This window comes from Mustela erminea, chromosome 1, assembly GCF_009829155.1.
Source record: "Mustela erminea isolate mMusErm1 chromosome 1, mMusErm1.Pri, whole genome shotgun sequence".
Lineage (NCBI taxonomy): Eukaryota > Metazoa > Chordata > Mammalia > Carnivora > Mustelidae > Mustela > Mustela erminea.
In genome coordinates, this window is record NC_045614.1 from 55,377,131 (window position 1) to 55,403,287 (window position 26,157).

The window sequence follows — 26,157 nt, forward strand, 5'->3', positions numbered from 1 at the left end:
ATGACCTGAGCCAACGGCAGCGGCTTAACCATCTGAGCCACCCAGGCGTCCCAGAGAGAGTCTTCAGCAGACTCCATGCTGAATGTGGAGCCTGGCTGGGGCTTGATCGATCTCATGATCCTGAGAATATGACCTGAGCAAAAACCAAGTTAGATGTATAACCATCTGCACTACCTAGGTACCCCTGGGCTCGGTGGTATCTTGAAGCTCCCTCCTCAACACTGGGTACAGTGGGGTCAAAGACAGACCAGAAGTTGACAGAGGCTATGACACACAAACAACCCTGGCTGGCCTTGGACCAAGACATCAGGGCCTTTTAGAATCTGAGACTGGATCTGGGAAGGATGGAGGCAGAGAGAAAGTATAAAGGTAAAAGTGAAGGGCCTCCTCATCCTAGAGTCTGAGCAGCACCCCAAACTCTGAATCCCACAAAGCCTCTGACTCACTTCATGGCTCAGAAGCCAACCTTGACCTGTGGCCTCAGGCCAGCAAGGCAACTAACTTGGGTTTGGATCAGGGACCTCCCTGGAAACCAGATGCGGCATCTACAAGGAGTGTCCTGGGAAGGGAACAAGGGCCCAGAACAATCCCTAGCCACATGACATCACCCTCCTTTCTTCTGTTATCACCAAGAGCAGCTCCAGGTAGGAACTGGGATTTGCCGCACCCTAACTCTGGGTCAGTCCTGGGACCCAGTTTTGCTCACCTCAATTCCTCATGGAACACATGGCTCTGAGGCAGACACCTCTGAGTTCTAGGTCTGACTCTGCCACTAGCTGGCTGTGTGAGCTTGGACAAAACCCTTGGAGCCTCTAGTTCTTTTTCTGCTCTTTATCACTCCTTCCTTGGTATTTTCTAAACCCTCAGTCTTAGAAAGAGCCTCTCCTCCCACTATTCTTCAGATTCCTTCTTCACAGTAGGTACAACCATCATTATATCCACAATTACATCCACTAAGAACCTACTTCATGCCAGGCCCTGCACCAAGGCACCAGGCCCTTGGGCTGGCATGGGTTACTCTTAATCTGCCACTATCTATCATCCCTATTTTATAGTTGAGGAAACTGAGACACACCCAAGAAAAACGGCTTACCCAAGGCACCACAGAATAAGTATCTGCCTGACTATCTGCTAGTCTTATTCAGGTCTTTGCTGCCTCCTCCAAATGGTGGCTGTTGGGAGAATCAGTGGAGATAACAGGCATGGAAAAGCTCTGTAAACTTGAAAGTGCAGTGAACAATTATGTGGCTGCCACATCAAGGTTTCATAATTTTCTGGGTTTTCTATCTCAGCTTTCTGGCAGGACAGCCTCTCTGGCAGGGGTTCAGCCAGCCCCTTTGCACATATCCATTGCTGCCTAAGGTGGGGCAACTCTTGCCAGGAGCAAGAGACCAGTGAAGCTGGGATCTGCTTCCTTGAGCCCCACTGTGGGTCTTGACTCTCTACTCTATGTTCTCAAACCCTGTCCGTTTGCCTCGTCTACCACATGATAGCTTGGAGCCTCAGTTTCCTCACCTAGGAAATCAGGTTGATCATCAGTGAGATAACATACATAAGGGAGTAGAGTGCACATATGTATGTAGAATACTGGCAGACCACAGAATCTGCTGGGTGTTGCTTCCTTTTCCCATTCACATCCTTAATTTCACTTCCATTCTTGTACACAGAGTGTGAGGAGGTTTTTATAATCCAAGAGCTTAAGATCCAATAGTTATATATCCCTAAACTACTTCTGTTTTTCAAAGATGGGCAGAAACCATTTCTCCACTCCTTCTAATGTGTCTGGCACAGGGTTTTGTAAATCAGTGATGAAATCATTGGTGAGAAAGACTTCTAGCTATGTATACCCAACAGATCACACTTATTAAAAGAAGACTGCCATATCATATGAGGTAAGGTGGGGTTTCTGAGTGTTCCTTAGGAAGCCTGGATTCCTGTGGGTGAGGATTCACAAATGTTGGCTTCCCATTTCATGGACACAGACATTGCTACAGGGTTAACAGTAACAGCTAAAGTGTATTGGGCCCCTAAAAGGCACACAGGCCCCAGCTACATTCTCTGTGAGGGTTAACTCATTCAAACTTCATGACAATCTCTGAAAGTAGGTAGTGTCATCTTCCCTGTTTTTGCAGATGAGATGGCGAAGGCACAGACTGGTTACGTAATCTGTCCAAGAACGTACAGCTAGGGACTGGCAGAGCTGAGATTTGAACCCAGCCATCTGCTCTGGAACACAGGTTGTCAACCCCCATAAGATACCCCTTTGTATAATTATCAACCCTCGTTAGGCTGTAAGAACAGCAATTGCAATCCATAACTCCCAATTTCCAAGATGTTTATTCATCATGATGGTCTCATTAACTAACTTCCTATGAAGTATTAAAAACTTGAACTTATGAAAGAGAATTATAATAACAAATCCTTGCCTTCTTTGTTGGAGTTCCAAGTAAGTTTTATTTGGAAAAAAGATCCTTTTTTACTTTACAACATAAAGTCTGGAAACCACTGAGATTAAGTGTGTGAGGAAACACCAAATAACCAGTCTTCCCATCCGCTTCTTTGCAGCTGGGCCCCTGACTCCAAGGGGAGGATTTCTGTCCCCTCCCAAGGCAGGCTGGAGGGAGTGAGAACCTATCGCATCTCCAAGTGCAGCCTTTTCAGTAGGTGAGTTTCTCAGCACTTCAGAGGACTCTGATTCAGTGGCAAGGGGCATGACAAACATGTTTCATTGTACCAGGAGACGTGTTCTGGAATTGGTTCCAGAGCTGATACTGAGACTTCCTATGGTTTTCTGGGGCTTCCCCTAAGGGATCCAAGGGATCTGAATATTTCTCAGAGGCTGCTGAAGCAGTACCTACAGCAGCCCACCTGCTTCCTTAGAACTCTCACTACCCAGCCAAAAACAATCCCAAGAGCTCAGAATTCCTGGCCTCATGACAGATTCTGCTATTCTTTCCAATTGTGCTTAATTACTGGTCATGAATGAGAGCTCACTACATCTCGAATTCCTGCTGGACATATCTGTCAGTATGAGAAAGTCTCATCGTAACCGTACAGAACTTAAGATCTCTCTAAGGCAGGATGTGTGTGTGTGTGTGAGAGAGAGACTGTGTGCTTAGTTTCTTAATTAAAATCATGCAAACATGCCTGAAATGTCAAGTTCTTGGGTCATGCCTTGATCCAGAGAAACTTTTCTTGGGCTCCAGACCAAACTCATGCACGAAGAGAATGGGTCTGTTTACATAGAGACCAGCCACATCATCCCCGAAAACAATCCCAACCCCAAGACATTCATCTTGCAGGAAGACGGCCAAAGACACAGGCTTCTCTAAGATAGGGAAACACTACAATCCTCAAGGGCAAGCTCAGAATTCCCCAGCACATGGCTCAGCGGCTGTCTTCATCTCTTGGAGGCTGGGCAGTCTTGGGGCATACTCAAGGAGCCAGATGAAACACATTAATTCATCACTCAGAAATTATTATGAGCTTTTTGTCCTGTTGACCTGGAGTACTGTGAGCATGGATGATAAATTCTCCAAGGGCCCTTCCTGAGCCTAGCCAGGCAATCTAAGGAAGCATTAACCTCCTGCATAATATTATGCCTTTGATTATTACTGCATGAGTATGTGCTGTTCGTTCTCTCTCTCTCTCTCTCTCTATATATATATATAGTTTTTACATCATCCCCTGACCATGTGGATCTAAGCAAGTAGACAGTCATTATAAGCTGTCCATTCTGAATGCCTATAATAAGGACATTTCCGTTCTGAGGATTCATACTCCATTGTGTGTCCTCACCTTTGACAGCTGGAGGGTCAATTCCAATTGGGAAGTTCTCAAAGGGGGTGGACCAGAAAGAGGGGAGAAGTCATACCTAGAGCCATCTTCCTTCCTGTCCTAGCCCTGTCACTTGACAGACTTACAATCATGCCACCACACTGAGCCTCAGTTTCCTCTTCTATTAAAAAAGTAAAATTGGGTAAACACTGCCAAAAGGACATTCAGCAGATTAAATGAAGTGAGAAAACCTCACAGCTGAGGTGACACACGGGTGCTGGAAACTGCCTCAGGCAAAATTCTGGCTCTGCTGTGACCTCGGGCCCTTTACTTACTGGACCTTAGCTGCCTCATCTGGTGAGTATAGACCTTCTGAAAGGGTCTATACTATGTATATGTATAAAGCCTCTATAGCAGGCTGGTGTTTTGGATTAACTGGGTTAATGCACATGAAGGGTCTAAGACAGGGCCTGGCATATAGTGAACCTACAGGGAAGTCTCATGGGCTCCACAGCTCTTCACCTCAGCTCCCAGCAGCAAAGTATGAGAATGACAGTATGCTCTAATACCTAACAAAACCGGGTGCCTGGGTGGCTCAGTGGGTTAAGGGCTTTGCCTTTGGCTCAGGTTGTGATCCCAGAGTCCTGGGATCAAGCCCCGAGCCGGGCTCTCTGCTCAGCGGGGAGCCTGCTTCTTCCTCTCTCTCTCTCTCTGCCTGCCTCTCTGCCTACTTGTGGTCTCTGTCTGTCAAATAAATAAATAAAAACCTTAAAAAAGAAAAAAAAGGAAAAAAATACCTAACAAAACCCTTGCACACATACCCTCTCTCACTCCTCAGGATGGCTCAGTGATGAAGGGACCATCACGCACATGTCAGCAGGTGAGGAAACGGAGGCTCCGATCACATGACAAGGTAAGGGATGAAGGCAGACCTGAGCTCATTCTCTCTTCCTGCCATGCCATGCTGCCTCTGTGGTCCTGTCATCTGTGCTGCCTAAATGCCATCAACCACCCTAAGAAACCCTATGCCCAGGTCCAGAGCAGTGGGAGCTCTGGTTTATTCTGTTCTCAGTGACTGCAGTAACTGTGGCTTACAGCCTCCAGAGGCTGGAGCCGCTAGGTCCTTTTGCCATGCCTCAGTCTCTTGCCCTTGAGACACCTTACTGTGGTAGCTTCTGTTCTGACATTCTACCCCACATCTGACAATCACTGTGCTGGAGTACCTGCTAATCATGTCACTCTCTTGCTCTAAAACCTGCATTAGCTCCCTATGACTCACAGATTAAATCAATTCACATAGAAAGGAAAGTGCAAATGCAACATATTCATTTTCAAGAACTGCCCAGCCTAATCACCACACACCCTTCCTCTAGCATGGCTGGGCCAGTCCTCTCTGTTTTCTGGGCCACCACAGTCTTCTGTAAAGAGCACTCAGATGGGGAACTCAGAACTCCTAGTCCTGAGCAGTTTTAGAGCAGTTACAGGTAGGAGAGACATCAGAGACCCAGAAGCTCAAAATTCACATAGCCAGGATCTAAATTCCAACCTGTTTATACTCCCAGAACCATTCTGAAAAGCAAATAAATACTCTTTGCTATGATCTTCAAACTATTTGGTAGTCTGACCCTAAATGTCCAAGTTTTAGGAAATGGTCTGAAGAGTTCAAGTAACTCAAACATTTCTGGATTTTTTTTTCCCTTAAAATTTTTGGATCTTAACATTTCTCTTCAATGGCATCTCCTTAAAGTAAAATCGAAATCTTTTACAAACGTTCCTGCCCACCCCACCCCTATCACTCCCCCTGTTTTGTTCTGCACTCCAGCCATGCTGGCTTCACGGCCTCTCCACAAACTCTACGAGGGTCCTCCAGCCTCAGGATCATTGTCTCTGCCATTCCCTGGGCCTGGGATGCTCTTCCCCCAATGACGGTTTGATCATCATTCAGGGTTCACTCGAACATCACCTCCTCAGAGAAGCCTTCCTTGACTATCCTATCTAAAATGTCCCTCCCACAAGTCACTTCCTATCACATTGCTCTTTCCCCCTCCACCCCACAAAATAATGTCCTCATGAAAGAATGATTTTATTAACTCTGATTATCTTGTTTACTTCTTAGCGGGTTTACTGTCTTCCTCTTCCGAGTAGGAGACCACATCTGCCAGAGCAGGGATCTTATCTGTTGGCTCCCTACTGTATCTGAAGCTCATAGAGCACAGGCCAATCCACAATAAGCACCTGAACTACAGATATGACTTTCGTCTTTGGCTACATCCTACACATGATGTGCTCACCTCCCATCCACAGGCAGAGGAGAGTAAGGCCCAATACCCCAAGTACCACCCAAACTCAGGCTGGAACAAAGACTTCACTCCTCCTCTGGGGCTCAGCTGGTCAAGAAGACCTGCTGCTGACATTTCACCAAAGAACTCATGGAACAAGACTGGCTTCTATTAGTGAGAATTATTTTCACACCTCCCACAGGGGGAAACCCTGCTTTTATGAAGGTAAAACCACATTGTGATTAACACTTAATCAAGATTTCGTCTATATTATAGCTCTGCAAAGAAAAAAATAGTCGGGGGCCTTAATATCATGTTAGTAAATGTTACAATAAGTGTGTTTCTGACACGATTTTCTTATTAAGGTCCTTCCCTGTAAATTTTATTGCATTTAATTAAAAATTATTGCTAAAAGAAACAGCTGCAGATGGTCTTATTTTAAGTCAGAAAATTAAAAACTGAATATTCTCATCAGTCAATTTCAACAAGAAGCACAACCGCATGCATTAGGAATGTGATGGTTTTGAGATTATAATAATTTTTATGGCATTTCCAGGTCCTTTCAATGAAACTTAATGAAAGCTCTGCATGAGTTCATTTGTCAAAAACATAATAATAATAGGAAGGCTCCCAGCATTCAGGCAGATATAAAGATACCCATGAATACCATGGATGGGATGTGCCAAAAATCCAGGCATGCAGCTCTCAGCACCAATGGAATCAGCAGGAGGTTCAGTTGCAGATCTGGCATGAACCCACCCAAGGATTTATAGCTGAGGCTGTAAATCACCTTTGTATTACAATGATGCATATATTCACGGGGGCAACAGCATCTACAGTGGTAAAATATAAAAATCAGGTTTCACTCTCTCAGGGAATCACTTCAGCAAAATATTTACTGCGTTCTAAGGATGGTGAACGTGCGCTAGGGCCTGGGGAGGAGGGAGGAGAGCTCTTATGGCTAGATTTTGTGCTGGATTTAGGAATTCTAGCTGCAGTCGCTGTCCTTGGTCTGGATTGCCTGTACAATTATCTCCCCCAGCTTTATTACTTGGCTTGTATCCTTTAACTTTTAAGGGCTGAATTCTTATTATTTCTTGCTTGTCTTTTACTGGAAACCAACTCAAATCTTTTATTTATCTGGGCCCCGACAGGCTGTAAACAAATAAATAAAAGGATGAGGAAAGCGAAGGCAGCCCCATGCTAGCTAGCTAGCCCCATGCTAGCTCTGGAGTCAGCGCGGGAGAAGTGGGTGGCTGTGTTCACTGTGGAACCCCACTCCTTCCCTTCGAGTTGCTATGGCTCTGCCTGGTCTTCGTATTCTCAGGAGGGGACTACTGCAGTGGTCTCTTGACTAGTCTCCCTGCTCCCCTCTTCATCCCTCCGCTTCACCCTGCCAACAGAGTGTCCGTGCCAGTGCACCATCTCCATTGTGTGCCTGCCAGGCTGAAAACCGCCACGGTCCCCCGACTACCTGGGCGCAAGGCACTCACTCATCAAGCTGATATTTGAGGGACTTTTTGGTTGGGTTTCAATCGCCTTCCCAACTTTATCTCACAGACGAGTACACTGAGGTCCATCTGACCACTTCATGATCCTTTCTTATCTCCAGACTCATGCACAGGCTTGTGTTCCTCCTGGACTGTTTGTCTCCATCATGAACTCCTGTTTCTTTGCCAAAACCCACCTCAAGTGTCTCCCAGATAGTCCAGGCTGCCCACAGCCCCTCCTCTAGAACACAAGGGGCTTTCAGCAAAACCTTTATCACATGGGTTCTAATGACCTCTCTTCGCCTCTCCTCAGCTGGGCTAGAATGCCTTGGGGGTGGAAACCTCTAGTATCTAAAACAGTAGCTGATGTTTGGTAGATGCTGAAAAAATGTTAGCAGAGTGAGGGATGGCTAGCTGAGCTAGTGCAACATACTAGTCTAAGAACTGGAAATCAGAAAAATGTGGTGTTTGAGTTCAGTCCTTAGTCTTCCAACCCAATCTCCTCCATATATTCTCCATGCCTGCCGATGATGGGAGCTGTTTTCCAGAAAAAAAGATGTCAAAGCACCTCCTGACCAAGATTAAACCATGTTTACTACAGCTTCATCTGCTAAAACCACAGATTTGTGTTTCTACACAAATCCTTGCATCTCTTTCCTACCTTCATTCAAGAGCCTACTTTTCCTTCAGTGTCTATGAAGCCATCCTACCCTCCTCTGAACTCCTACCTTTTGGATCCTGATCTCTTTCTTTCTTTCTTTCTCTCAGATTTAATTTATTTATTTCAGACATAGACCCAGCAAGAGAGAGAGAGCACAAGCGAGGCTGGTGGTGGTGGGGGCGTTGCAGAGGGAGAGAAGATTCCTCACTGAGCAGGGAGCCTGATGCAGGGTTCGATTCCAGGAACCTGGGATCATGACCTGAGACCAAGGCAGAAGCTTAACCAGCTGAGCTACCCAGGCACCCCTAGATCCTAAGCATTTTCTACCTTGCATTCCAGGAGCTTGGGTAGAAGTCCTTCTGCTACCCTCCAACTGTAAGTCTACTGAGGCCAGTGATGGTTCCTGGTCTGCCTCTCTGTGTCCATATTTCACTAGGCACTCCTTATCTTCATATGAATTATATAATATGGCCAATCCACAGACTCTTGAAGATGTAATTCCAGCTGCATTCCAACAAGGAGCAGCTCTGTAAGAACCCTGAATGCTGGCCCTCAGACCTTTCACAGCTCTTCCTGGAAGGCACGAGGACTCATGAGCTGCTGCTCCTGGGTGGGCTGAATCATCTGAAGCTCCTCTAACAAGTAGTATAACCCAAACAGACAGCCTGCTCCCAACCCAGAGCTCCTGGCTGCTCTGAGGGCACAGCTGGCCGCAGAGGGGTACGTGTCCTCCACCATGGCCCTGAGGGAGGGCAAAATGTCTGAGTATCTCATTAGCAAATTCCAGGAAAGCTTGTCAGCCTTCTTGATGAGCTGCCAACAGAGTAGCACACCCACCACCCACCAGAAAAGAAAGGGAAGTGTCCCTCCAATCTTCCTTGAGCCGTCTGGACCAATAAACAAAGCCAACATTTTGGTGGTGGCCGTGCTACATTGTCTTCTGCAAGTGAGATACTACAGCTGTTGGATGAAGACCACCAGAAAACATGGCATTTTTTCAACTACAGGAAACAAGAGATGGGGAAAGACCTAGACTCGAATCTTAGTTTGGCTACTTACAACCTGTGCAACAGAGGATAGTTCATAGCACTTGAAACTAATGTGGCTAACCAATCATGAAATACAAGCAAAATAACAGCTAAAGTCAGAGTCACAGAGCCAGGCCTACCTATTATGATTATGGAATGAAAAAAACTTCAGTCCTGGTGTCCTTGGTGTAAGAGGCTCCTAATGACTCCAAATTACTATTGCTGGGGCTGTTCTCTGCAGCCCTGACCCCAGCCCAGGAGGAAGTGAGAGGTAGTGCTGAAACCACACCCCACAGCTAAAACTTGCAAGTTCATGGTCACAGTTTTATTGATGTGATGTCCTGAACATGAAGTCAAACTCATGCAGAAGAACCATCATATGGGAGAGAAGGGAGAGACAGAGAAAGAGAGACATCCCCACCATCAAAGGGACCAGACTCTTAACCCAAACCTCTGGAATCAAATTCAAATCCTGCATCCACCACTATGTGACCTTACCATATCACTGAATAGTAGCTAATATTTACCGATCATTTCATCATGTGTAATATTAACTCCTTCTGTCCTTTTTTTTTTTTTTAAGGTTTTATTTATTTATTTGACACAGAGAGAGAGAGAGATCACGAGTAGGCAGAGAGGCAGGCAGAGAGAAAGGAGGAAGCAGGCTCCCCGCTGAGCAGAAAGCCCAACGCAGGGCTCCATCCCAGGACGCTGAGACCATGATCTGAGCCGAAGGCAGAGGCTTAACCCACTGAGCCACCCAGGTGCCCCTAATTCCTTGTGTCTTAACGTTAAGAGGCAGGAACCACTACGATTGCCTATGACAGATAAAGTAAGACGCAGACCTTGTCCCAGGTCACACAGATAGTAAGGAGTGGAGTACAGAACCACACCCCAGGCAGTCTGGCTAAAGCCCACATGCTTGGCCCCTGTGCTCTCAAAGGCTCTCCCTGGGCTCCACTGTCCTCATCTGCATCCATAAAGAACTACCATAAATGCATCAAGAACAATATGGGAACTGATTGTAACAGCTGGAGAGAACAGAGAAAGAGAGAGATGAGAAAAAGCTACTGTGGCAGTATGTAAATGGTAAATCTAGGTGGTGGGCAAATGAACATTCACTGTAAAAGGTCTTTCAACTTTTCTATAAGTTTGAATATTCTCATAATGAAATGGGGAAAAGCAGCTTCAGGGATCCGTGTTGGTGTATAATGCTGAGTGATTAAAGTAGACTCATTACCATGCAAAAAATAAATATACAATTATGCAGATTTAAATGAGACACTGAGGACAAGGCAGTTTATGTACTGTTTTGCATCAAATGGGTATTTATTAAGTGTATAACAAAGCACCTAGCATTGCATTGCCAAAGACAGGTGCTTAATAAATGATAATCCTTTGACCCTTGTGAAGCTCAAAACCACCAATCTGCATGGAATCATTAAGCTTCTGGTCATCAACACATATTTATTGCGCTCCTAGCATATAGCCAATGTACTGAGGGGCCATGGGACACTCAGAGGTAAAGATCAGTTCCCCCCAACCAAGAGTCCTGCCTGAGGACATTAAACAGTCTATTTGAAAAGTAAATACTAGACTAGATCTCTGATCCATTTTTTGTTTTTCATAAGGGTCAATTCAGGGCAGTTAAAAAAAAAAATGTTCTGGGGATATGCTTTAAACTAAAAGATGATGAAACCTTCTGTATACCCCGGGGGAAATTTACGTAAGTAATAATGTATACAATTTTATTTTACAAGACAGAAAATTGTTAATAACATTATTGCAGCTCCTAAAATGTTATTATCTGGGTATATAAACCTCAAAGGAAGTAACTACATAGAAGAAACTTTACAATCATCCATTAGACCCTGAGCTGCTACTCTGATTTAGAGCTCTCTAAGGGCTCTCTGAATTCTATTCTATACTCTACATGTTTCTTGAAGGGAGGTACTTTTAGTGGAAAAAGGGCTTGGATTTAAATAACAGTGAATCACACCAGAGAGAGAGTTATTCCCTTTTCAGTCCTTTTGAATCCTTCTGATTATGCCAAGGAGAAAGTCTCTGTGTGGTGCCAGGACGTCTTTAACACCTCTCCCTGTTTAACAAAGGGACCAGGCTTCCAGCTCCAGCCTTGGCAAGTAATAACCTCAAGCTAGAATATACCCGTTATTTTCCTTTCCTTTGTATCTTATTTGTATAACTGCCTTCTATTTATGGCAACCAATAGTGTTTTTCCATTTCCCTACAGTGACATAAAATTTCCTTTCTAAGTATGTCTGAAATAAAAAAGAGAGACTGATTGAAGGAAAAACAGTAAGTAAGTGATAGTATGGGGGTAGAACAGAAGTGGTGCAAGTGGTACAGGAGAGGCAAAGGGTTGAGGAACATGAGTCTGCTCCAATCTTACCATTTTACAGATGAGCAAACTGTGGCCTAGCCTTTTCCAAGATCCCACAGCAAGCCAGTGGCTGAGCAGGCTTTGAACTTACAATATCCCAATATCCTGTCCTGCACCCTTTCAGGGCTGTTGATATTTATTTTGGCTTCTCTCCCTGATCCTCATGCTAAAGCAAGCTGCAGGACAGGGCCAAGAGCAGAAAGAGGAGGAACTGCCTCTCCCACCCTCTTGCCCCATCCTGTCCAGCCCAACCTAAAGCAACCCTCAGCACCCCTAGGCATGTGACTCAGATCAGCAGCACCCCAGCCACTAGGTTCTCAAAGCCCCTGTTCAGGTGAAGAAGCACTAGGACCCCATCCCCACAGCAGTTCCTTATGCCTCTCAACTTGATGTGTCTGAAACCTCCCTTGCCCAGACCTGTTTCAGCCCAAAGCGAGGATTTTTCTCCCCCTTCCCTTCCATCTGTTTCATGCAGGAAAAACAGAAGAAAGCTTTGCTCATTGATTGATGTCCAAGAGGATGTAGTTCCTGCATGGGAGATTTATCCTGGTCAGCCTGGCCTTCCGTGAAATAGCATCAGAGTAGGGCAACTGCACTGAATCTGACAGTACAGGATACTCAACCATGACCCCAGGCTGTAGCATCAAATGTGAGAAAATGCAGGGAGAGCACCCAGCACAATGCCTGGCACACAGGAAGCAGTCAAGCATTGACATTTTCTTGGATATTTTCCCCTTATTATCAGGTTAATTTGATGAAGGACCTTTTTTGGGTTTTGGGCAAAGTACAGATCAAGGCAACAGGGACTCTGCAAATGGCCAAGCAACATGTGCACTGTACAGCCCCGGGGGAAGGGAGCTGAATGTGAATGTGGCCCTGGAGTAGTGCAGTTCACAGCCTACACAATCAGATCTGGGACCCCTCAATGTAATTCACTAAGGATGCCTGAACCAGGAAATCTTGAGTCCTAGCACTGATTTCTCCACTAAATTGCTGAGCTACCTTAGGTAAATCCTTTTTTCTCTCTGTGTTTGTTTCCTCCTCTGTAAGGGAACCAAATGTTGTCCGAAGTTCCCTTCCAGCTATAAAATTCAGTGATTCTACAGAAGCAGACTTCAATTTCTGAAGGGCTGTCATACAAAAGAGGAAATTAGCTCACTTGCCTGGCTTGAGAGGAGGAGAGCCAGCATGAGTTGGGTAGGAATATTAGAAGACAGCTTTTGCCTCAGTCAGAAAGGAAAATTTAATCAGGATACCTAGCAACAGATGAGGCAGCTCTGGGAGGTGGTGAGTTCCCTGTGGCTTGAGGAATTCAAGTACAAACTGAGTTAGAGAAAGGCCTGTTAGGGCGGGAGCTTTGACCATCTGCCCTTTGAGATCCTTTCTAGGTGATTCTGGTTTCAGAGCTCGGTTCTATTTTCATTAACACTAGGAGACACTCAGCTAGGTCTGGATCTTGTCAAACCCTGCTGATAACTATTAATGCAAGGAACTGATTGGCTGTGCAGTTCTCAACCATGTAGAGTTTGCACAAGTCCACACTCTCCAAATTAAACTCAGTCCCTCCAACAGTGTTAGTGTTTACCTTTGCCCCAGCAAACAAACCCTTCATTCTGGAAAGAACTAATTAACGGCCTCACCCAGACTTGGGGGAGGGATAAGATGGAGCCAGGGTGGGGAACCATGTAAAAAACTCAGGAGAATAAACCACCTAAACACTTCTAGCATCTACACTCCAGCGACAGCTCATGCTAATTGCAAATCATCTTATCTATTCATTACTGCAGGCGCCCTGGGAACTCCTAGCAGCAGCAGCTGTGTGGGACTGGGTGAAGTCACTGCACACAAGGGGTTAGAATCAGGTTGTCCTTTAAAATCACAGTAACTGGGCGCCTGGGTGGCTCAGTGGGCTAAAGCCTCTGCCTTCGGCTCAGGTCATGATCCCAGGATCCTGGAATCAAGTCCCACATCGGGCTCCGTGCTCAGCAGGGAGCCTGCTTCCTCCTCCTCTCTCTCTCTCTCTGCGTGCCTCTCTGCCTACTTGTGATCTCTGTCAAATAAATAAATGAAATCTTTAAAAAAAATAAAAATAAAATCACGACAATTTTTGCTTGTATTAATTCCAATCAGGTGCCCCCAAAGAGAGTACATGGTTGAGGCTGAATTGCATTGCCTTTAAGTTGCATCCACAAGGTACAAGAACAGCAAGATCTGGCAGTTACCCACTTGGAATGATCAATAAGGGCATTCAGTCGGTCTTGGGAAGGTGGGGTCAGAAAATCCCCACCGTTGTCAATAATTTCAGTGTTTCACTCTTATGTTCAAGGTGAATGAGTCCAAAAAAGTAAAATAAAATCAGCCTGGATGTATGTCTTCAAGGCTTCTATTCAGAAATTTAGCTCAGGGCACCCTTTGCTCTTTAAAACAATTTAAACAGATTGTCTTTTCTAGTTCCATTGAATAAAGTGTATATTTACACAGTAAAAGGGTATCAATTTCAATTTAGGGTATTTTCCTGATGGTGAAAGATATTTAGTTTGGCACAATACCAGGACCTTCTCTCTTGGTGACTTTCCTGGAGGGGACTAGCAAACCCATCTACCTAGATGAGAAATGTCTCTCAAATAATGGAAATACAAATGCTCTCATTTACACTGTATTTGGCATTTCGGACAATACTTTCACCCAGACGATCATCTCTGATCTCTTTAAACACTGCCTTGAGGCAGCAGGAATCCCATTTCACAGATGTAGTAACTGGGCTCAGAGAGGTAAAGCCATTCACCCCAGGTCACCCAGCTAGAAATACACAGAGCCTGAGACTAAAAAGCAAGTCCATTCTGTCCCCTACACCTAATCTCGGATGCTCACACTTGCCTAAGAACAAAGAAAATGTAATTTCACAGTACCTTTCTGCTTCTTGGTCTGCACTCTGCTGTTTGCTCTCAAAGGCGTTGAAGCTGCTCATGTCCACGTAGCCGTCATTTTCATTTGCTGTGGACAGGGCTCTGCTCTGATCTTCAAACAGTTTTGTAAATGTCCCAGCCCTTGCAGGCCTCCGGGGTGGAATCTGAATATTTTCATAGTCTGAGTTCATGGCTGGGATGTTCTCATAGTCTGAAGTGTCGGCGTTGGGGAATGAGATGGACCGTGGCTTGGTCAGGGGCAAGGGCAGAAAGGGGGGGCGGGAGCGGTCTTCGAAGGACTCCACTCTGGACACCGTCCTGCTGAAGGGGACACCTTTCCTTTTGCCATCCCTGTAGAAGATGAGGGAGGAAGGGGAATCGGAAGCCCGGAGCTTGCCAGTCCGAGCCTTAAGCTGCGGGGAGTTGCTGAGGCTCCTCCGGTCGATTTCCAGAAGCCTGGCAGGCCCATGGTAGCTGGATTCTGAAGATGACCTGGAAGAAGACACATTGACATCCACATGCACTTTGTTCTCGGATTTCTTTTTAAACGTCAGCGCCAGGAACCTCTTGAAGGATGACTTCTTCTTCTTGGTGTGCTTGTCTGGGGGCTCACTCTCAATCAGCAGGGAGGGAGAGCTCTTTGTGATGGGCTTTTTGGTGATACAGGCCAGGTCGAAAGGGGGTGGGATGTCGACCACAGAAGAGGGTGTTGAGGTGCCGCTGGATGGAAGGTGGTTCCTCTGGGAGAAACTTCCAGAGGAGCCAATCATACAAGGCAGAGAAAGGTTGTCATCTTTCCTTTTGATCCTATGGTCATCCAAGCTGGATGCCTCTGACTCCCGGTACAAGGACACTGGAATCTCTCGGCCTTCCACAGAGAATGACCGGGGGTATAAAGTGAAGGCTCTGGGCTTTGCTGGCAAGGCCCTGCTGGCTTCCAGCGGTTTCCCCTCCAATGAAAGAGCTGTCTTTCTTGCCTCCTTGTTGCCACCTCTAACGCCAATAGCTGATGAGCCAGCTTCTGGTCCGGTTTCTTCTGGGACGGTTTCTGGGACATAGCCAGCCACCTTCCCAGAGTGGGGCCTGGTCCTCGTGATGATATTCTTCCTGTCGATAGAGACCAGGCCACCCTCAGCATCAGAGTTCATTTCTTCTTTTGTGCCATAACCACTCAGCATGTCTGATGCAGCCTGTGTCTCAGGCTTCTCTCCTTCCTCGGGGTTAGCCCCTTGCTCCAGGTCAACTCCCATCTCATAGGGGTTAGTGAGCGCATCATCTATGGCATCCTCATCCTCTGGCATGACCACCACATGAGGGACAGAGGGGCCCTCCTCAGAGTCACATGAAATTTCAGTGGGGTCCTGCTCCGCACATTCTCCAGACTGTGGTTCCTGCTGTGACTCTAAGTCTTTTGCTGACTTGGGAAAAGAGGAGTAGCTCTCGCTACAGAAAGAGGTGCTTTCAGTCGGAAATAACTCGTAGGGACTTCCTGAGAGTGAAGTCACAAAGTCATCCATGCCATCGTTCTCATAAGGAATGATTTGGCAGCTCTCCTCGGCAGGTTCATCCTGAACCAGGTCTTCACCTTCTCGAGGGTCCCCTCCCTCCTCCTGGGTGACTGCTGCCATTTCTTCCTGGTCCGTTTTCTCATTTTGGTCCTGTGGCTCATCCTGGTCATTCTGGTCACCACTGGCTGTGGCATCTTCGCCCCTTTCCTCTGAGACTTCAGGGCTGTCTGTGGCCATTTCCACCTCCTGGACACCTGTGGCCAAGCCCTCATTCTCTGTGGGTTCCTTGCTATCATCTTCAGCATCCCCCTCAGGGGGCCCGTCAGAATTCACACACTCATCTGGAGCCCCTGGTTCTGTGCTGGCAGAGCCTTCCTCACCATCCTCTTCTGCCTCCCTGGGTGTCCCAGGGGGCCCAGGCTCATCACTGGGATTTGCTGGAGCCTCTAAATCAATGTGAGTTAGGATATCACTGGGAAGGACTGTCTCTCCATCCCAAGGGCCCCTGTCCTCCAGGTTGTACACATTGTGCTCTTCCACTAGCTTCTCTTCCTCCTCACTTGTAAACGTCTGCTCCTCTGCCCCCAGGTCACAGGCACCATCCTCTGCCCCCACATTCTCAGAAGTGGGGGCTGTGCCTCCATCAGCCTCTTCACTCGGCACTACCTCGGCTGGGGCTGCCAAGTCCTCAGCAGCTCCCATCCCCTCCAGGTCACTCCCCTTGCCTCCCTCCTGGCAATCCTCTCCCCCAGCAGCATCTGGAGGCACCATTACTGCATTCTCCGCAGAGCTGCTATCACTGGGTCCATCCTCTTTTGGCGGAGACTTGGGGACCACGATGTAATCCTCATCAGCTTCAGACTCGGAGCACTCCAAGTTGGACCGGTGCTCTTCATAAAGCCCCCTGTCAACACAGAGCAGCTTCCCATTGCTGCATTTGTTCAAGCTGTTGATCACATACACACTGGCTCTCCACTCACTGGGGGTCGCCAGCCTGGGCTTAGGGGCGATGGGGGGTTTTGGCCCCCTAGACATGGAGTTGGGACTATGGAGACTATCAGGCCGGGGTGATGAAGGTAATTTGGGTGCTGTCACTGGCGTGAGGGGACTGGCAGTCTTTGGCTTGGGAGCAACTGGTGGTTTTGGTGAATCTGAAGGATGAAAATAGAGAAAACAAGGACACAAAAATTACAGTTACCCTTATTTCCATTCAGAGTGTCCTAATTAGTATTTTCAAGAAAGCACCGAAGAGAGTTTTCTAACCTATGTGAGCCCAATCCACTATGTTCTGTCTTCGGTTTATGTCCCCCACCACCATCTTTAAAATCCTTTCACCTCTGCTGATAATTCATTCTGTAAACAAAATGAATAGATCTTCCTTCTGTACAGAGTCCAGCTAACAAAACTCAACTCAGTGATATACTCCTCAAACAAAGGTGTGCAGATCATTGTAATTGTTCATCCAACGCCACGTATTAAATGCTTTCTAGTTGCCAGGGACCCATGAGACAATGCGGAGCTTGACAGTCGCCATCCCTGGGACCCTCACGGAGCTTCTATTCATACTACTCTACTCATACTACAGTTAATTCACTGGATACCTACTATCTATATGCATAGAACTGTTGACGGGAAAGTCTTCTAGGGTCAAGAAGAGAAGAATACCTCTGTTGAATACTTGCAGTTGAGTCAGGGAGGCAAGACTAAGAAGCACAATTAGAGGACAGAGCTGCAGACCCTTGGAAGGTTATTATTAAATAGCCATTATCTCATTCCTTCAAGAATGATACACCAAAGGTCTGTGACAGTGATGCATGACTCTTCTAAGGTTTACCTCTGAATTCTACATGCGTCAAGACTGGTGTCTAGCCAAGTGCCCTGCATCCAGATTTTATGGGCATCCAGATTTCATGGGAGAAACTGTATAGTATTTTCAAACATGGATCTTTGCAAAAAGTCTCTTGCCTTACAGATATGGAGGATCTAGCTGATCATGTCAGAATAAAGGATGTGGTACATGCAACACAAGTCAGAGAAGCAAGAGTTACTGTAACGAGGAAGACCTCCTGGAAAAGGTGAAATTTCAGCTGTATTTTGCAGAACGGGAGGGATCTGGATAAATGCAAGGGTCCAGGGAGTAGCTACTCACTTCCAAGTTCATCTGTCCTGCCACAAGCATGCCTCCATGCCTCTAAGCCCCTGGCCACACTGTGGACAGAGTGAGGAATAAAGCTTTCCAGGAAGGCAATCCATCCTGACTTCTCGCTTTCAAATGCCCTGCTTGGCTCCCCATTGCCTATAGATGACGACACACAAGTCTCCCCCTAAGCCACCCCCGTCTCCCAGGGCCATCCCCACTAAGGCCTAGGTTTGACACAGAGCAGCTTCAGAATGCCCACCTGGATCATGACAGAAGGGAGGTGGAGCAGTGGTCCTAGAAGTCTGTTAGCAAACTCTTCTCCCCATGCACTTGACTCCCAGGTAAATCCTTGCAGCACCTAATCCCAGCCATCTGTATAGTTCAGGGCTCTCTGGCAGAGATACTGTGTGAGCCACGTTTATTATCACATAGATAATTTTCAATTTTCTCATAGCCACATTAAAAAAGTAAAAGGAAACAGATGAAATTAATTTTAACACCATTTCTTTTTAAATTCCATATATCAAAAATCCCCATCATTTTAATATCATATAATCAATGAATCATGTCTGGATCAACATATCATCAATACACAAATATTAAAGAAATATTTGACATTCTTTTTTGTACTAAGTCCTTGGAACCTAATGTGTATTTTACATTTTTCAACACATCACAATTCAGATTAGCCATACTCTAGCTACTCGGTGGCCACATGTGGGTGGTGGCTATGGTGCTGGCCAGCACAGTGCTCACAGTGCTAAAACTCATGGGAGTTTTAGCCCATCTCCGTGGGACTTTTCCATTGGCACCTCAATTTCAAAACATCTGAAGCCAAAGTAAGTATCTCCCCTAAACTGGCAGAGCTACATAAAATTCAGCTGAGGAGTCTCCAAAGGAAATTAAAAAGGCCTGGAATAGCAAGAACACAGGTGCCCATGCACCCTGTTCCTGAGGGGGCCTGATTTCAGAGTCTCTTTAGTTGCACTCTGCAAATAAATGAATGACCTTAGTGGTCTGGTTTTCCAGTGTGCAGCTAATTAGGAGAGGTGTGGACTGGCAGTTAGAACACAGCCAGGTGTAAAATGTGGTAGCTGCCAGTAAGAAAGGGAGAAGAGACACAGCTGTCAAGACTTTAAAGGCTAAAGCACCCACCGCACCAACCCCCTAACCCATACCTACATTCATCTACATTAATACCCAGGCCAACCACTGACATCTAGATAATAACACAGAGTTTTCAAAATATAAATGGACTTCCAACTCCTTGTTTCCATAAGCAAATATGTCCTAATTGAGAAAAAACATCTGTCCCAATTAGTAAAGCACAAAACAAATTTTAAAAAACCCCACCACACACAACAACAACAAAAACCCACTCAACTATGTGGAGTTTAAACGGCTAACCATAAGCTGATCTGTCATTGTAGAGTAACGGAATCAGCCTTTAGAGCCTGGTTGCTCTGAGTTCAAATCCTGGCTTTGCTATTTAATAAGCAATGAAACTGAGCCTCGGTTTCTTCATCTGTAAAATGGGTACAATAGGAACACCTACTCTCAAGAAGTTACGAAGATTAAAAGATACATGTTAAAAGTGCCCAGCAGTCGGCCTTCAAGTAGAAGTACTCGATAAAGAGAAGCTGTTATTATTCTAATAATGTCAGTCTTTGCCTATCGCACATCTTCCCTTGACATAAGTCTTGCTTTATATTGATATATAATACTAGCCTCCCAACATCAGGTGTCAGGCACTGGCATGACATTATTCTCTGAGGGTGGGACTCTCATTTCTCATCCTTAGCAGGTGGTATTTCACATGAGCACCATGAGACCTGATGAAGGGACATTTGGGCCATGAAAAACGACCATCACCCTGGCTGCATCACCCCAACCCCCACTCCATCCTTCATCCAATCAAGCTATTGATCTGTGGGTACTGTCTCCTCGAGAAAGGTTACAGTGGGTGTCTGAGGCGTGATCCTGCAAGAAAATGCCTTCCCCACAGGATCCCTTAGGAATGACAAGTATCTAGTGTCCATGTCCTGCTTCCAGCTCTGAGGTGCAGGGTGTTTCACCTGCATCCTCTCTGAGATCAAAGGATGCCAGAATCAGAAAGTTTCTGACCCTTCAGGAAAAGATGAGGAAACTGAGGCACACAGAGACGCATATAGTTTTTTGCAAATCTAGAGGAGGGCCCGGGTAGAACGTGGGTTTCCTGCTTCCCGGTCTAGTCACTTGAACTTCTGCCTTCACCTTTTTGCCCTTGAGCTTTCTTCTACAGTGGAGACTCAGGGCTCCCAGCTTCTACTGAGGCAGAAAAGGGTAAAATTCAAGGAAACTGAGACCAGAGAAACCAGAGATAGCTAGTCAGGTATGAAATTTAAATAAGGCCGGGTCCAGGGTTCAGAAGTACTAACTGACCATAAGGTGAATGACTGGCTTTTATTTGCTCCCATCTAATTTCCATTAATCTGAGCCCATTAAACAAATATTAACTGAGCACCTACTATGTGCAGGGCACCCACCTAGAATCTTTGGACAAATCAATAAACAAAACAAACACCCTGTCCCTGATGAACCTTTTATTCTACTAGAGGAAGATAAGCAATAAAAAGGAGAAGCATATTACATTATTGTATGTTAGATGATCAAAAAGTCTGTGGAAAAAATTAGGAGCGTTTTTTTTTTTTTTTCCAATTTTAAATTGCAATAGGCCTCACTGAGAGCAAAGACTAGAAAGATGAGGGAAGCCAGGACTCAGGTGTGTGTTCAAGGAGGGCCAAAGTGGCCAGAAGGGAGGGATGAGCAAGCAAGCAACAGGGAGAAGCAGGAGAGGAGATCAGAGAGGTCACAGGGAGGGTGCAGATTTTGCAGCACCCCCGCCCCCCAGGAGAAGGAGGCCACGCATACTCTGGCTAATGTGCTGGAATAAGTAGAAGTGGTGAGGACGGATGCAAGGACAACCATGAGGAGGCTCTTGCAATAATCTAGGCAAGAGATGAGACCGTAGAGGCTTGGACCAGGTTGGCAGCAGCAGAAGTGGTAAAGAAGAGTCAGATTCTAAACGTGAAGACAGAGCTGGCAGGATTTGCTGGCAGTCTGAACATAAGGTGTAAAAGGAGAAAAGTCAAGGACGAAACCAAAGTTTTCTGTCAGAGGAACTGGGGAAGTGAAGTTACCACCAACTGAACTGGGACTGAACTGGGGAATTCAACTGGTGCTGGGGAGGGAAAGCCAGAATTTCTGACCGGACGTGCTAAACCTGAGTTTCCTACCACACACCTAGGCGGAGACAGACATCAAGTGGACTCCTAGATAGATCAGTGCGGGTTCTCAGGGGAGAGATCTGGCTGGAGGTACCCATCACAGAGATGGAATTTAAGGCCTGCGCCTAGTGAGATCACTGAGTGAATGAGTGTGAACAAAGAAAAGAACAGGGCCCAGGAGTGAGCTGCAGTGGCCCTGAGATTATGAGGAGACACTGGGGAAGAAGGAAAGAAAATGAAGGTTGTGTGCGAGCTTCAGCTCTGCTCCCTTCCTGCCTCCCTCACCAAAAGGAACCTGATAGAGCCCCTATCCTCAGCATAAGGTTATTTGGGTCCCAGATCAATTCTGCCCTATCCTCAGTATAAGGTTATTTGGGTCCCAGATCAATTCTGCATAGAGAAGACCCACAGGAAGAGGTAGCACTGGGGTACATGTAGAAAGACAAGGTGGATTTTCATAATCAGAAAAGAGGCTGGATATGCCAGATAGGGAGAATAGAATGTGCAGAGGCCCAAAGGCAGTTAGAGGCAAGCTGTCTGGGAGTATGATAAAGAGTTCAGTATGGCAGGGATGGGGGATTATGGGATAAATCAGGACTGGGGCTTCCTCCTCTGGGTGAAGCTGAACCTTCTGACTATCCAGAACTCAGCATGGGTGGGGCTGGTGGCCCCTCTACTGTCCCCTGTGTTTCTCTAGCGGTGGTATGAAACTTCCTTCTCCCTGTATCACAGAGCCCGGGGGGCTCATACCTCTCTTCCCGGGACCTCTTGGCAATTTGTTATGGGTAAGGATAGCTCAAATGCAGTATACCCTTTAAGCCAAGACGCCAAGAGTTAACTGACAGTGGGAGAACCACAATGACAGGAGGAAGAGATTTTTAATAGCTTCTAGTGATAGGAATCATTCCCAGCCAGCCCCCATTACTAGTTTATATTTTCTCTATTTTAATTAAATATCTGTCACTCACACTCATGCATGCTGCTGCTCCCTTGTCAGTTATGTAGAGGTTAAATGAGAAGGGGTATTGGGAGGAGCACTGGGTTGGGAGTCAGGAACTCTGATCCACTGCTGGCTCGGCCATTAATTAGAGGCGTGACCTTAGGCAAATCCCTTCCCTTCACGGAGCCTCAGTTTCCCCATCTGTGGAGCAAGGGCCCCACACCAAACAGTTAGTAAGTGCCTTCTGCTCCGGCCAACTACAACATATTTAAACTCATGGCTCCTCATGGCTCTTCTTGTGTCCCCTGATATCTCCTTATTCAGTCCCTGACTCTGTTTCAGCTGCAGTTCACTATATTCCCCCTGGAACTCTCATAGCCATATGTTCCAAGAGTAATTATCTTCCAATTTCACCTTCCAATTGCATCTTAATTTAACTTTCATTCCTGGGTGCCTGCTGGAATGTCCAAGCCAAGCTTGATGATTTCTAATTAGGCTGCTGTTAAGCTAGTCTGGTGATCCATGACAGGGCACATACTGGGAAGACTACAGGGACAAAGTGGGAAAGGCATGGGCCCCAGGCTCAGACACACCTGGGCTCCAATCCCAACTCTGGCACACATCGTCTGTGTCATCTTGGCCATGATACTTTGCCTCTCTGAGCCTGTTTCTTTCTTGGTAAAATGAAATAAACTCCTCCTTTTTTTTATAAGGATGTTAAAAAGTTCAAAGGAGATAACAGACATAACACACCTAACAAACTCAGTTGGCTACAATTTCTTGGGTACCTACTATGCGTTTAGCACTAGATAAAAAAAAGCCAGCTCTCAAGCTGGATAGTGTGTGTTTCAATCTTATCTTGGCTCAGTGACCTGCAGCTCAGTTTTCCCATCTATAAAATGGGGATAGCAAGAGTACTTACCTCATAAGGTTACTGTGAAAACTGAATTGACTGAAGTAAAACACTTAAAAGCAGCACCTAGTTCAGAGTAAGTGACCAGTAAATATTAGCCAGTATTCATTGGTAATTTATGACAGACACTGTTCCAGACACCTTATAAGCTTTATTTAATCATGAGAACTCAATGACAAAGATCATACTGTCCCCATTTTTCAGATGAAGAAACAGAGGCACAGAGGTGAAGTGACCTCCTCAAGGTCACATAACTAAGTATATGGTGGTTCCGAAATTCAGTGCCATGGAGTCTGTGAACCACTATGTTACATGATCAGGAAGTTCAGGGCATGGCACACAGAAATCATTATGTGAGCTTCCCATCGTTACCGTCACACTGAAAAAGTAACCAGGTTTATGCTGGAGGCAAGTTACAGGATGGCTAAACCCAAGAGTAGCAACTGCTAAGATTTCCTGGGACCAAACCTGCCTCTCAGTTTATTCCGGCTCATTCCATCCCCCAGCTTCTCAGAAAAGGGAGGGCTTGCCCAAGCCTCAAGCAGGGAAACGTGGGAAAACTGGAACCGCTCTCACCATTGTTTTAAAGTGAGTTTTATTAGGAGTGTAGGAAAAAGCTAGCCTGGCTCTGTTCAGGCTATGCCAGAAACAGGCAGGAGGAGACCTTCTTTCTCCAAGGAGTGGTGCTAGGCACTGGGACCCTGCTCCAGCCTCTCCCAAAGTGGAACTCCTGCTCCCACCCACCCCCATGCCATGACCCACACTCCCTCACTGTCCAGGCATCACACATGCCCAGCAACAACAAAGCCTGGACCTAGGAAGGCTGCTTCTACACTCCCAGGTCCCTGAGGGTCTCCTTTCTCAAATCAGTCTAGCCAAATGTCTCCTGTCTGCACTTAACTCTTTAGACAATGACTTTTTTCATTAAAAAGACTTAAAAAAGAAAAAACCCCACAACACATACACACACACAAGGCAGCAGGATATGGTTCTAAGACAGCCAAAATGGTGGCTTCCTGTTTCTTTAGGGATGTGTGTTTTGGAGTATGGCTTCGGACAAGGGTGTTGGTCCGGGAGAGGGCTGCCTTCTGCTCAATTTTAAAAAGAGAAAGAAAAAAAAGAGTGACTATCGCTCCTTGGCAGGGAAATTAAGTTAGCTGAGTCTGTTGCCTCTTAAACTCGCCTCTTCCAGGGAACTTTCTGCCCTCGGGGTGGATGGAGTTAGGAATCCCGGGAACAGTTCCAGGCATCGATCGCCCATCTGAGTCTCAGTCACTAAATCCGTTAAATGGCACTCCTCTGAAGGGACTGCTAGTATTCCCGATCAAACGCTTTCTGGATTTCCCGGAATCCCTGAACTGGCAGAGTCAGATTCACGAGGCAGACAGACTCGAGGGTTGGGAGTGAACGTCTGGAGTGCAGCTCAGCCTCGGCAAGTCCCCCTTGGCGTTAGGTCCCTTGTGGGAGGCACAAAAAGGGCCCCCGGCCAGGGCGCTGCGAGGGAGGGGAGCGCGCTGCCTGGGGGGTGGGAGGGATAATTTAGGGCTTTCTAGTCTCCTCCGGGGACTGAGCTCCGAAGTCTCAGGGTCTAGGAGAGACGAGGGGGCAGACATCGTCTTAAGAGTGCGCCGCCGGGTACTGAGGGGCCAGAAATAGACCCCAGTGTGGGGAAGAGCTGCAGAAAGACCCCGGGGCCCAGGAAGGGGTCTCTGAGGGGGCAGCGAGGGCCTGGCGGGAACCCCGAGGAGCCGGGGTGAGGATTCAGGGACGCGACCAAGTAGCCTTCGCGAAAGGAGCGTCTCTTGGTTGCCGAGCGGTGCCCCACACAGTGGTCGCGGTGGGAGCGGGCGGAGCGCGTACGCGGCCAGGGTGCGGCCCCGCTGAGTCCGAGGGAGCGTCCCTCAGGCGGGGCGTCTTGGACAGAGGCCCCCAGATGAGTCTCAGCCTCCTGGGGGGGGGGGGGACTCCGGACCCGCCCATATCTCGGCCGCAGCCGAGCAGAGTGGGAAGGTCGGGGGATTTTCGGCGGCTCGCTCCAGGCGCCCCGTGGGCTCCAACTTGGAACGCCTGGCGCGGACCCCTCGCGCGCGTCCCTCGGCGCCAGAGGTCGAGCGGAGCCTCCTACCTGCTCTGTTCATCTTCCGGCACGCGCAGCCCGTGGCCGCCCGTCGGTCAGTCAGTCTGTCCGTCCCGGCGCGAGTCCGCGCGCCGCCTCACTCCATGGCCGCCCCGTGGGGCCCGCACTCCCAGGCGCCCGCCCCGCCCCCCGGCGCGCGCCGGACTCCGCGCGGCGCGCAGGGCAAGTGGGGGCGCGGGGCGCGAGCCTCCGGGCTGGGCGGGGCGGAACGGGGAGGGGAGGGGGCGCGAGCGTGGAGCGCGCGAGGCGGTGGCCGGGGCAGCGCGCGGCGTCGCGTTTGCTCGCGATTCCGCGCGGAGCGCGGGGCAAGAGGGGGCGCGGGGCTCAAGCCTCCAGGGGCGGAGCCGCTCTGGCCGTGGACCGGGGAGGGGAGGGGGCGCGAGTGCGCCGCGCGTGGGGCGGCGGCCGGGGCAGCGCCCGGCGTCGCGTCCGCTCCGGGTCCCGGCTCCGCAACGAGCGCGCTGCGCTCTGGGCGCCGCGCCTCTGCAGCCGCCGCGCCTCCGCCCCCTCCTAGACGTTTCCTCCCGCTCGGAGGAAGGGTTTTTTTTTTTTTTTTTTTTTTTTTTCTTCCCCTTTCTGCTCTGTCAGGGATCGCAGGAGACGAGGGGCGAGGCGTCCCCGCGCACATTTAAAGGGACCGTGGTGACTCGGGGAGCCGCGCGAGGTTCAAGGGACTAGGATCAGTTGAGGGGAAGGAAGGAGCCAGCGAGT

At 47.6% G+C, this 26,157-nt stretch overlaps 1 protein-coding gene across 1 annotated transcript in view; it reads right to left on the reverse strand.

The window, feature by feature from the left end:
• Positions 1–25,654, reverse strand: part of FGD5 (FYVE, RhoGEF and PH domain containing 5) — a 121,028-nt gene extending 95,374 nt beyond the window's left edge. Inside the window, exons 1-2 of the mRNA XM_032306022.1 lie at positions 25,435–25,654; positions 14,546–17,201 (exon numbers count right to left, since the gene is read on the reverse strand). Coding sequence (XP_032161913.1) covers positions 14,546–17,201; positions 25,435–25,447 — 2,669 coding nt within the window. The 5' untranslated portion in view covers positions 25,448–25,654. The remainder of the gene's footprint in view (positions 1–14,545; positions 17,202–25,434) is intronic.
• Positions 25,655–26,157: the final 503 nt, after the last annotated feature.